Source organism: Betta splendens, chromosome 11, assembly GCF_900634795.4.
Source record: "Betta splendens chromosome 11, fBetSpl5.4, whole genome shotgun sequence".
Taxonomy (NCBI): domain Eukaryota; kingdom Metazoa; phylum Chordata; class Actinopteri; order Anabantiformes; family Osphronemidae; genus Betta; species Betta splendens.
Window position 1 is genome coordinate 4,649,225 of NC_040891.2, and position 13,186 is coordinate 4,662,410.

The 13,186-nt window shown below is 52.7% G+C and overlaps 1 protein-coding gene across 2 annotated transcripts in view; it reads right to left on the bottom strand.

Moving 5' to 3' along the window:
- khdrbs3 (KH domain containing, RNA binding, signal transduction associated 3) overlaps window positions 1–13,186 on the bottom strand; it is an 81,357-nt gene that overhangs the window by 25,707 nt on the left and 42,464 nt on the right. For both annotated transcript variants that reach the window (XM_041072831.2, XM_029166775.3), the window contains exons 3-5: window positions 5,722–5,838; window positions 1,537–1,683; window positions 338–477 (exon numbers count right to left, since the gene is read on the bottom strand). In XM_041072831.2, the coding sequence (XP_040928765.1) occupies window positions 338–477; window positions 1,537–1,683; window positions 5,722–5,838 (404 nt within the window). The remainder of the gene's footprint in view (window positions 1–337; window positions 478–1,536; window positions 1,684–5,721; window positions 5,839–13,186) is intronic.

Genomic DNA, 13,186 nt, shown 5'->3' on the forward strand with positions numbered 1-13,186 from the left:
TTTTCCTGATCTACCTTTTTATTGTTCATGACGTTTGGCTCAGAGGGTTTGTAATAAAATGACAGAAGCCTAATTCAGCAAATCAGGACCAAATTGTTTAGATTAACATGCATGTCTCATTTATTCATGTCTGACATTTGAATACAAGAAAAATGTTACCTGTATTATTGAATTGGACACTAGTTTAGATGATGCCACTGAGAACAAGGAGGCAACAAGATACTGCACGCATTCGCTTACAGGAAAAAAAAAACTGGCTTCCCAGTAGCTTCATTAGTAAATGAAACCTCAGATGAGCCAAAGTGCGCTCACACACAGCAACTCTCACACAGGTTACCTGGGAGGCCCTGGAACAGGTGTCCCTCTGCCACGGGCGACCGACTTGCCCCTCACCGACGGCACCTTGGCGTCCTCGGAGCCGCCGTTCAGGTACGTGAGCTCCTGCAGCTGGGCCTGTCTGATCTCATCATTGTAATCCTGCACACAGAGGCGCACACAGATGGCAATAGACTCGCTTTCAATTACGCCGTATTAAATTACGTCCTTTATCTCTAGGGCTACAGCCCAGGGAATATCTAATTAATATATTTTACAGTACTGCCGTGGCTGCTGTCTCTGAGGCAGCAAAACATTTCAGATCTGCTGCTGATAAATCCTCGGGTCTTTTCAAACGCAACTAAATAAAAAAAAAACAAAATAACCATTAAGGCAGCTCTTTAATGATACATCTATATGATTTGACTGCTACATGTCTGTTCTATCAAGACACATGTTTTTTTGGCTAAAAGGTAACTGGGCTGGGGGAGGGGCCTGTCTGTAATTAACGATGAGATGTAAATCATCATAGCTCTGAGCATCGCAGAGAGCCTCCATAATGAATGGAGGCAGAGTAAACAGGCTCTGTGCTGGGTTTGGCCCACGCAGACAACTCCTCCACCTCTTTTCTTCCTGTTCTACCCACAACATTCCACCCAGGATCACACACACTGAACCAGACTCAGCAGAACACACACACACACACACACACACACACACACACACGTACGATACTTTGCCAAAACACTCTTTGACATTATGATGATGATGATGATGATGATGATGATGATGATGATGCATTAACAAATTCCTTGTGAATACGTCTGCCTCAAATCGAGCAGAATCAAGCTCATAATACGCAATAAGTAGTTAAGTAGGGTCCTTTAGCTGTTCAAAGAATGACTGATTTTATGTAATTAAGCTATTAAGGACCCACATTAGCACATTAATGGATATGAAGTGGACAAATTCAACAATAAAAGAAGTAAAAATGTAGTAAAATCTCATTGCATACCTTATGTGGTTTGTCATATGAGGAGGAGCAATTCAGGCTCCATTCAAACGTGATGTCTCTAGCAGTCCTAGCTACACGAAATGGGAGTAAGAGCGAAAGAGCCCAGTGGCTACGCTGTGGACAGGCTGAGATGAGATGCTGTAGCTAGAGATGGGCCAAAGAGCAGCTGCAGAGAGATTCATGAGAAGAGAGAGCCAGGAACGTACTGGTATGAGAAACTTCTTGATCTCCTCCAGAGCGTGACCCATCCTGGCGTACGCCTCCGCCGGAGGAGCGAACACCTCGATGAGGACGTGCAGGTCCTCGTTCAGGTGATGGTATTTGGCCTCGCCGCTCTGCCGGAGCTCTTCCTCCTGTTGAAATGAACAAACGCCGTGGTGTCACGCTTCCTCTGTCTGGGAAATAACCGGGAGCTGTTTCACCGCCAGGAACATTTGTCTTCGTGTTTGTTTGTTTGTTCTGAATCAGGGAGGTTTTGGCATAAGTGCAACATAATGAGGTTAGAAGCGTCGATGCTCCGACAAGACAGACAGAAAATATTTAAGTGGGTTCTTGTATTTCTTGCAAACAGGCAATCATTCCGATCCTTCCTACTGCAGCTGTCACATCTAACCGAGCTGCCTGTTCCCATAACAAATGTACAGATAAAACATGTGTTTTTGTTCACTTTATCATAATATGTTGTGTTTCATAGTCTACACGTTGCTTGATCAAAACTAATTCAGGAAACAGAAATTATACTTGATTTAACGCTTGCTTTAAAATAGCACAGCACCTTATATGAAAAAAAGTGATCTGTTAGATAAAAAAGATGATTAATGGAGACAAAGGAACATTTATTTATATTCTGCTCAATTTACAGTAAGGTTGCTTATGAACAAATTCCTGGAATGTAAAGAGTATTTGAGTTAAATTCCTCTGTACTGTATTTGTGTGTCAGGTTGAACAGATGCTACAGATGCAAATTAGATCAACACGTTGAGTTGGATGCGCTGGATTCTCAGTATTCACGTTAATTGATGTGTCCTGGTTTAGCTTCTATTCAGCGCCAACATACATGTCCAGACTGTGGTTTTAAAAAGACACTGGGGATTAAAAGCGCTTGTAAAAGGTTCCGCTCAAACTACTTGGTTTAGGGCAGCTGGAACCCGCGCGTCTCCATCTCTGCCTGCAGTGGCACAGTTGGTTTGGAGCGCAACGCTCAAGTCGTGCATGTAAACATTTAAGGGCCGCACCAACGCGACAGAAACGGGTCATTATACTGTTATTGATGGTGAGAAATAGGACAGCAAAAAATCCACTAAGTGTGTCCCATCACATTACACAAAGGAAACAACAGGTTTGTGTCCCAGTTTCTCCTTCTCCACAAAAAAACGCAAAAAAAAGTCTTCTCCGAGGCTTTTCCAATGGCGCCGACTTCCTCTTCCCCTTTTCCATCTCCAGCGCCATGCGAGCCAGTGTCTCTGATGTCACCTAATTATAAATAACCTTCTTTTAAGAGTGCCTGTGGTATGTTAATGATATGTTAATATGCCGCCATAAATCTGCGCTTTACGAGCAGAGGGCTCCTTTGCGAATAGCAGCCGGCTCTGATGGAGCTGCTGGTGTTGAGCAGGGTGCCGGAAAGAAATGACTGCTTCGCTAATCTGTCTCTCTGCTTCCCTTTCATGTGCTCCTAGAAATACACATGCACGGTGAAATGAGAAAAAAAAGAAGAAAAAACATTATGTATCTGCTATCATCAGCCAAATAAAAGCACAATCTCGTCTAATGTTAGCATGAAAGTCATCTGAGGACTTCCTGCTTGAAAAGTCAGGGTTTTTTTCTTTACTTCATCTATTCAATCTGTTGCAAAGTGTCTGTGTTATACCTAATGGATATCTCGTTTGGTATGAAAGCATCTGCATATAATAGAGCGCACACTGTGGCGGTTTTCATAGATGAGGGCCCTTCGCCCGGTGCTGATAAGAAGCAGCAGCGATCCAGCTGAGTCCTTTCGCAGCTAAGCAGCCTCCAGTAGGAGATTACAGCTGTCTGCTTCTCGTATCTGTCGGCAGCATCGTTCTGCCTTTCAAACGTGGTTTTATTTCCCAGTAAATCTGCTTACGAAGAGCCGTTCACCCTGGAAACACAAGGCCACCGCTTTGGACAAAGAGCTGCTGCAGATGGAGCTTACAGATATTAAACATTAGACATTCTCAAGTACTCTCAAGTACAGGACAATACGCAGGAACTGTCCGTCAATATGAAGGAAGGCTGATCCTTTTTTTAAATGTACTGTAGTATCTGTGAATTCAAATTCATTAATTCATGTATAAAAATAGTCCCCATGACTAAAACAAACATGGTTTTAGGAAAGTAGTGAAGATAGAGACAGACAGAGCAGCTAATTTAGGAGCGACTGAGACAGACAGTGACAGAGTTGGTTAAGGCACTTCACAGGGAGACAAGTACAGAATAATGGCTGCCTTATTCTTCACAATGCTCTTGATTGTGTCTATAAGCGACGTGATCAGCTCACACTGCTCCACAGCTCGTTGATGTACAGTACAGTACTGACTGACTGAGACACAGCCATGATTTCAGCAGTATTTCTTTCCTCCTACATGCATTTTGCGTGCTGATATATTATAAATACTACTATTTTGTTTCACTTTTTAACGATCTATTGACTAGAACCCAGTTCCCCCTGAACAATAATAGCAGACTAAGCTTGTCGACATGTTAGAATAACTTGACCACAGTAACTAGAAAGCTGTTGAAAATATAACCCTAACCCTTTTTTAAGAATTAAAAGTTGCAAACTGTCTATTTATAATCAAACTAAAGTCAAATTTTACAATAACATTTTAAAATAAAAGCTAATTACCCAGTGTTGATTTGATCACCTATAATTCATATATTTGTTAATATGATAAAACTTAATATCCTGCATATGTTTAGCTGACAACAGGACAGCAGTCAGTGCTCTTTTTTATAAATACAAAGATGAGGGCATTTCTGTGCAGCAGCTCAAACTACAGGCACGCAGACACAATACCAAAAGTGAAAGAAAGAAAGAAAGAAGAGATTGTTTGGCTTATCAGGAAAATTAAAGAGGGCGTACGAGACCCAGAGCAGAAAATGGATGAGTTAATCAGGGCGCTAACGAGGAGGGGGCTCGGAACACAGATGCCTTTACATCATCCTGCCCTGACAGCGGTGGGACGGAGGCAGCGAGACTCTCACACTCGCATTGTGGTGAGCACGGGATCAAGGTCCTGCAGCGTCCGCCTGACCTACAGCACGAGAGGAATCTCAAGCACCAAAACGCCGCGATGACACACACTGTGCAGCTGAGAAACGGAGTCAGCAACCGCCTGAAGATAAGGGATTAGTTTGGTGGCAAGGGTGCTTCCCTCTTCGCCCCCTTTCCAAAAAGAGGAAGAGGCCTCGCAACGAAAGGAGGCTGTCAGTCATAAATCCCACAGAGGGGTCTAAGCAGACAGGTGAGGGCTGCCGAGGTCAGCACATCTCGGTGACAGAGCTTTTCTCCGGCTGTTGGTCCACATCAGCGCCTATTGATCACAGTAATCAAAAAGAATGCGCCGCATGATAGCCAGAATCATCGCCGCCAACAAATCACCGCAGACAAACAGAGGCAGAGGAGAGACGCGGATGAGCCAAGCGAGGGGCGATTTATTCCCAGTTAAGCAGCCCAGTCTGCAATCAATCCTGCTGCTAAAGAGTCGCTGCTGGAATCGTTTAGATCCCCTTTATGTACAGACATGATCACTGACGATACAGGTCATTAAACTGGATTGTGTTTGAAATATGAAGTTTTATCCCTGCCTCAAAACCTTTTTTTGTGTTATCATAACTATATATATGTACAGTCCATTTTCATAACCTGTGTAGAAGCGTATATAAAAACCAAAGCTTAAATCCGCTGCATCCGCTCGTCTACAGCCTGCACTCACTTTGTTTACTATGAGATGCAGTGAGCTTTGGAATGTATCAAACGCGTGTGGTGATCCCTGGGATCATCCACATTTCCATAAACTTTTAAAATGCACTTTTTAAAAGGCAGCTGTTTTTTTCAAAACTGTACAGGGTGCGTGTGACATGTGAGCTGTCAATCAAACGCAGCCTCCGCTACCAGATTGATTTGCTCACCTCTGAATTAATGTGAGATAAATATTTTCCTCCTACTTTGTGAGAGGAGAATAATTAATTGATATCATTTTGGGGTGGTTTCACGTAAATTCAGTTTAACAACGAAGCCAGATCCTCATTTTAGTAAATAAAACTGTTTGTCAGTGTAGAAGACAGCAGGGTGAGATGAAGTATCGTGGAAGTAAAAGATTGAAACGAGACAAGAAAAAACTGAAACAATAAGAGTGAATGAATACCTTTTCTTTGTCCCTCATGGATCCTTTTCCAAGAATTGACATCTTTGTGAGAGTGTCCTCCTGTAGCCTCTTTAACGAGTTCCCACGTGGCCCAAGGAGTTTGCCGACAAAGTTAAACTGCAACAGAAAGCGAGAGAGCGAATTAATCAGACACGATGTGTGCAAATCTTCCATCAATCTCCAAGTAGCAAGTGAAGCTACTCATGAGTGTCCTGCAGGGCCCAGCGGAAGCTCCGCCCCCAAAGGCACCTTAGGTTTGCTGTATCACTGTTTCTCTCGTTAGGATTTAATTAAAATTGAACTGAAAGACAAATAAGTTCAATTTTAACTTTTGTAACAGTTTGGCCCTGAAACCTGCAGGGGGCGCTGTAATTTTGTTCAGTTCTGTCTGCACGTTTACTATTAAATCATTTCATCAACTACACCTGCTGCCACTTTTTTGTGTCAGGAACTCGGGCAGGCGGCGAACCCACATGCACAGCACGGAGGCGAGATTATAATCAACAAAAGGTTTAATTCTCAGGGCAGGGTCAGACGGTCCAGGTCATACACAAAAAGCTCGGCGAAAGTACAGACAGGGAACAGGCAAAAACTCACGATCAGTAGATAATCAGTCCAGGTTCTTTCATGGGCAGGATACACGGCGCAGGGCAAACAGGAACAAGACACGAGAACACGAACATTCAGGGAACTCAGGAAACTAGGGACGCTCAACGCAGGGATACACAAGAAACACGAACACTCAGGGGACTCGAATACGACAATCTGGCAGGGAACTAAGGACACAGGTGGTGGTTAAATACACAGTGACTTGATGACTAACAGAGTGCAGGTGTGGGTAATGAGCAGGGACAGCTGTGACAAGACAAGAAACCGGAAGTAAAGCTAAAACAGGAACAGAAACCAGGAGACTACCAAAATAAAACAGGAAACAACTAGAAACACAAAGCCAGATCATGACAGTACCCCCCCCCCTATGGCGCCTTCCACGGCGCCTACGGAAGCCCCCCCCCCCAAACCAGGGCGGGCGGAGGGTGGTCCCAGGCGGAGGGACCGAATCCCTACCCCTCAAGGTACATGAGCAGGGTGGGTGGAGGGAGGACCGGGGGAGGGCCAAAACAATAGTCCACAACAAAGTCCACGAACAGGGAAGACACGAAGTTCAGGGATTCCCTCACGGAGGGTGATGGCGTGGCGAGACCCTGCCCAGCAGCCGCTGAGCCAGGGTGGCACTCTTAGTGCCCTTGGGCTGGACCGATGTCCCCGGGGGCCACCCCGAATGGCAACGTCCTCCAGGCGGACGCTGATCCGAAGGGCTGAGGAGTCGAGGCGGGCGTCGCCGCAGGAGGCAGCGCCATCCGGGCAGCAGGAGGCGCCGAGGGCAAGGCCACCAGTCCGGCGGCCGAGACAAGGACGAGGCAGGGACCAGCGGCGTCCTCCTTGGACCACCGCGACGAGAGGCGGGAACCAGCGGCGTCCTCCTTGGACCACCGCGACGAGAGGCGGGAACCAGCGGCGTCCTCCTTGGACCACCGCGACGAGAGACGGGAACCAGCGGCGTCCTCCTTGGACCCCCGCGACGAGAGCCGGGAACCAGCGGCGTCCTCCTTGGACCACCGCGACGAGAAACAGGAACCGATGCAGGTGCGGCCGGAGCCGGGCCGCCAGGAACCGATGCAGGTGCGGCCGGCGCCGGGCCGCCAGGAACCGATGCAGGTGCGGCCGGCGCCGGGCCGCCAGGAACCGATGCAGGTGCGGCCGGAGCCGGGCCGCCAGGAACCGATGCTGGTGCGGCCGGAGCCGGGACGGGCGCGACCCCCTCCTGGAGGTCGGCAGGAACTACGGCGGGAGCGACCCCCTCCTGGAGGTCGGCAGGAACTACGGCGGGAGCGACCCCCTCCTGGAGGTCGGCAGGAACTACGGCGGGAGCGACCCCCTCCTGGAGGTCGGCAGGAACTACGGCGGGAGCGACCCCCTCCTGGAGGTCGGCAGGAACTACGGCGGGGAGCGGACCCCCTCCTGGAGGTCGGCAGGAACTACGGCGGGAGGCGACCCCCCTCCTGGAGGTCGGCAGGAACTACGGCGGGAGCGACCCCCTCCTGGAGGTCGGCAGGGAACTACGGCGGAGCGGACCCCCTCCTGGAGGTCGCAGGAACTACGGCGGGAAGCGACCCCCTCCTGGAGGTCGGCAGGGACTACGACGGGCGCGACCCCCTCCTGGGGGTCCGCCGGGACTGCGACGGGCGCGACCCCCTCCTGGGGGTCCGCCGGGACTGCGACGGGCGCGACCCCCTCCTGGGGGTCCGCCGGGACTGCGACGGGCGCGACCTCCTCCTGGAGGCGCGCAGGAACTGCGGCTGGCGCGACCTCCTCCTGGAGGCGCGCAGGAACTGCGGCTGGCGCGACCTCCTCCTGGAGGCGCCGCAGGAACTGCGGCTGGCGCGACCCTCCTCCTGGAGGCGCGCAGGAACTGCGGGCTGGCGCGACCTCCTCCTGGAGGCGCCAGGAACTGCGGCTGGCGCGACCTCCTCCTGGAGGCGCGCAGGAACTGCGGCTGGCGCGACCTCCTCCTGGAGGCGCGCAGGAACTGCGGCTGGCGCGACCTCCTCCTGGAGGCGCGCAGGAACTGCGGTGGCGCGACCTCTCCTGGAGGACGCGCAGGAACTGCGGCTGGCGCGACCCTCCTCCTGGAGGCGCGCAGGAACTGCGGCTGGCGCGACCTCCTCCTGGAGGCGCGCAGGAACTGCGGCTGGCGCGACCTCCTCCTGGAGGCGCGCTAGGAACTGCGGCTGGAGCGACCTCCCTCCTGGAGGCGCGCAGAACTGCGGCTGGCGCGACTCCTCCTGGAGGCGCGCAGGAACTGCGGCTGGCGCGGGACCTCCTCCTGGAGGCGCGCAGGAACTGCGGCTGGCGCGACCTCCTCCTGGAGGACGCGCAGGAAATGCGGCTGGCGCGACCCTCCTCCTGGAGGCGCGAGGAACTGCGGCTGGCGCGACCTTCCTCATGGAGGCGCGCAGGAACTGCGGCTGGCGCGACCTCCTCCTGGAGGCGCGCAGGAACTGCGGCTGGCGCGAACCTCCTCCTGGAGGCGCGCAGGAACTGCGGCTGGCGCGACCCTCCTCCTGGAGGCGCGCAGGAACTGCGGCTGGCGCGACCTCCTCATCCTGGAGGCGCGCAGGAACTGCGGCTGGCGCGACCTCCTCCTGGAGGCGCGCAGGAACTGCGGCTGGCGCGACCTCCTCCTGGAGGCGCGCAGGAACTGCGGTGACGCGACCTCCTCCTGGAAGGTTGCGGCTAGGAACTTTACTGGGCCTGGCGCGACCTCCCTCCTGGAGGTGCGCAGGAAACTGCGGCTGGCGCGACCTCCTCCCTGGAGGCGCGCAGGAACTGCGGCTGGCGCGACCTCCTCCTGGAGGCGCGCAGGAACTGCGGCTGGCGCGACCTCCCTCCTGGAGGCGCGCAGGAACTGCGGCTGGCGCGACCTCCTCCTGGAGGCGCGCAGGAACTGCGGCTGGCGCGACCTCCTCCTGGAGGCGCGCAGGAACTGCGGCTGGCGCGACCTCCTCCTGGAGGCGCGCAGGAACTGCGGCTGGCGCGACCTCCTCCTGGAGGCGCGCAGGAACTGCGGCTGACGCGACCTCCTCCTGGAGGCGCGCAGGAACTACGGCTAGCGCGACCTCCTCCTGGAGGTGCGCAGGAACTGCCACTGGCGCGACCTCCTCCTGGAGGTGCGCAGGAACTGCAGGTGCTGCCTCCTCCTGGAGGCCGGCGGGCGCTGCGGCTCCAAGGGTGACGGGGACTGGAACGACCGCTACAGGGCCGACGGGAACGGGGAATGGAACGACCGCTACAGGGCCGACAGGAACGGGGTCAGAGACAGGGGTGACCTCTACTTGGCCTACGGGAACGCCCTCAACTTGGCCTACGGGAACGCCCTCTACTTGGCCTACGGGAACGCCCTCTACTTGGCCTACGGGAACGCCCTCTACTTGGCCTACGGGAACGCCCTCTACTTGGCCTACGGGAACGCCCTCTACTTGGTCGACAGGGACAGGAGCTGGAACGACCTCAACTTGGTCGACAGGGACAGGAACTGGAACGACCTCAACTTGGTCGACAGGGACAGGAACTGGAACGACCTCAACTTGGTCGACAGGGACAGGAACTGGAACGACCTCAACATGGCCGACAGGAACAGGAACTGGAACGACCTCAACTTGGTCGACAGGGACAGGAACTGGAACGACCTCAACATGGCCGACAGGAACAGGAACTGGAACGACCTCAACTTGGTCGACAGGGACAGGAACTGGAACGACCTCAACATGGCCGACAGGAACAGGAACAGGAACTGGAACGACCTCAACTTGGTCGACAAGAACTGGAACGACCTCAACATGGCCGACAGGAACTGGAACGACCTCAACATGGCCGACAGGAACTGGAACGACCTCAACATGGCCGACAGGAACTAGAACGGCGTCCTCCTCTGAGGAGCCGACAGGAACTGGAACTAGAACGGCCTCAATATGGCCGACGGGAACAGGAACGGCGTCCTCCTCTGAGGAGCCGACAGGAACTAGAACGGCGTCCTCCTCTGAGGAGCCGACAGGAACTAGAACGGCCGCAACATGGCCGACAGGGACTGGAACGGCCGCAACATGGCCGACAGGGACTGGAACGGCGTCAACTCCGGAGCTGGCATGACAACTTACGGCAGCCGAGCTCGACGGGGAAGACGACGGGCCTGATTGGGTGGGGTTAACAATCGTCAGACGGGCGGTGCCCTCTGACGGGGACAAGGACGGAACTGGGGTCTGGGCAACACACGACTGATCTGGGGTCTGGGCGACACACGGCTGATCTGGGGTCTGGGCGACACACGGCTGATCTGGGGTCTGGGCGACACACGGCTGATCTGGGGTCTGGGCGACACACGGCTGATCTGGGGTCTGGGCGACACACGGCTGATCCGGGTCTGGACTAGGTTTCGACTGGGCTGGGGCCTGGAGACGACAGGGCTGCACCGGGGCATAGAGTAACCACGGCTGAACTGGGGTCTGGGCAGCGCGCGGCTGACTTGGAGGCTGAGCAGCGCGCGGCTGACTTGGAGACTGAGCAGCGCGCGGCTGAACTGGAAACTGAGCAGCGCGCGGCTGACTTGGAGGCTGAGCAGCGCGCGGCTGACTTTGGAGACTGAGCAGGCGCGCGGCTTGACTTGGAGACTGAGCAGCGCGCGGCTGAACTGGAAACTGAGCAGCGCGCGGCTGAACTGGAAACTGAGCAGCGCGCGGCTGAACTGGAAACTGAGCAGCGCGCGGCTGACTTGGAGGCTGAGCAGCGCGCGGCTGACTTGGAGACCGAGCAGCGCGCGGCTGAACTGGAGACCGAGCAGCGCGCGGCTGAACTGGAGACTGAGCAGCGCGCGGCTGAACTGGAGACTGAGCAGCGCGCGGCTGAACTGGGGACTGAGCAGCGCGCGGCTGAACTGGGGACTGAGCAGCGCGCGGCTGAACTGGGGACTGAGCAGCGCGCGGCTGAACTGGAGACTGAGCAGCGCGCGGCTGAACTGGAGACTGAGCAGCGCGCGGCTGAACTGGAGACTGAGGACCGCGTGAGAGCAGGAAATCCTCCCAGGGAAACAACCATGGAGCTGGGCAGGTTGGTGCAGGCACGACGATCCGACGAGGCGGAGAGGAGGAAACCGAAACCATCGGCGGTGCGACCGGCGCTGGCGTGGTGCGGAGCGCGTCGCTTAGCTCGTCAGACTTCGCGCACAGTCGCTCATAGAGGCGACGAACACTGGGGTGATCTAACGCGGTGTCATCGTCCTCCAGCGTCAATATCGCCACCTCAACGGCGCAGCGCTGGTCCTCCGGGTTACTAGCCCGTCGGTAATCCTCCGCGAGGATCTCGAAATAAACATGTAGGTCGCTGGGTAGCTCGGCGCAGGTAAACTCCATACTTCCGCGGGAGAGTTATATTCGCCGTAAAAAAAAACAAGGAAAAACAGTCACTGACCTGACCGGAGGTTAAGTGCTGGCTGGGTCCAAGTTTGGCCAGATTGTTCTGTCAGGAACTCGGGCAGGCGGCGAACCCACATGCACAGCACGGAGGCGAGATTATAATCAACAAAAGGTTTAATTCTCAGGGCAGGGTCAGACGGTCCAGGTCATACACAAAAAGCTCGGCGAAAGTACAGACAGGGAACAGGCAAAAACTCACGATCAGTAGATAATCAGTCCAGGTTCTTTCATGGGCAGGATACACGGCGCAGGGCAAACAGGAACAAGACACGAGAACACGAACATTCAGGGAACTCAGGAAACTAGGGACGCTCAACGCAGGGATACACAAGAAACACGAACACTCAGGGGACTCGAATACGACAATCTGGCAGGGAACTAAGGACACAGGTGGTGGTTAAATACACAGTGACTTGATGACTAACAGAGTGCAGGTGTGGGTAATGAGCAGGGACAGCTGTGACAAGACAAGAAACCGGAAGTAAAGCTAAAACAGGAACAGAAACCAGGAGACTACCAAAATAAAACAGGAAACAACTAGAAACACAAAGCCAGATCATGACATTTTGAGGTCTTGTCTCACTTTTGTTCCATCTTCCCTTAAGTTTTTTTTTCTGTATAGTTTGCGTCACGATGGCTGGATCATCTATTATAACCTACCCCTGGTAAGTTTGTACTTTCTATTTTGTTGCTTAAGCAGTGAGTTTTAGTTGCTACTGTATGATATTGCATAATAATGTTGCACCTACCTTTCAAACGAGGTGTTTTTTTAAGATTATGAATTAAACTACTGTAATTAAAGCTGCTGTGTGTCAAATCTTTTCTACTGGAATCATCTGTTTTAATCTGAGCGTGAAGGCACGCTGACAAAGCCTTCTGTGATGTCGGACTCAGATCAGAACCGCCAGCAGTGCACACATATTCTTTTCTACAACATTTTGAGGCTCACACTTGAAACAACTTGAACTCCAATTTCTGCTTGATTCGTAAGCCTTACAACGTTCTATTTACATGACACTGTACGATGATAATAGAGATTTAATGCTACTGCTAACTTTAGTTGCATATTTTAGTGTAACGTACAATAGTCTGTGAAGTGTGAGGAAACTATGTTCATTCGTGCTCATGGTATCTCAGTCCAAGTTGTTGTCTGCATCCTTTTATGAAATCTGAACTTTACAAACTGGAATCACCGCAGAACATTCCCTACATGTCTTGGTCTATTGGAACATAAATTTTCAGGATTATGATAATATGCCTATTTGATCTAACATTGAACTGATTGAACCTCCTGTGATGTGCACGCATCCATCAAAGGCTCAGATTACCTCTCAAGGTCACAGCGTTGTCGCTATAAAATGCCTAATGCTATGCATTGCTGTGTCAAGGTGTGTTGTGTGTAGACACCCGTCAAAGACATACAATCTCAACACGGGCTA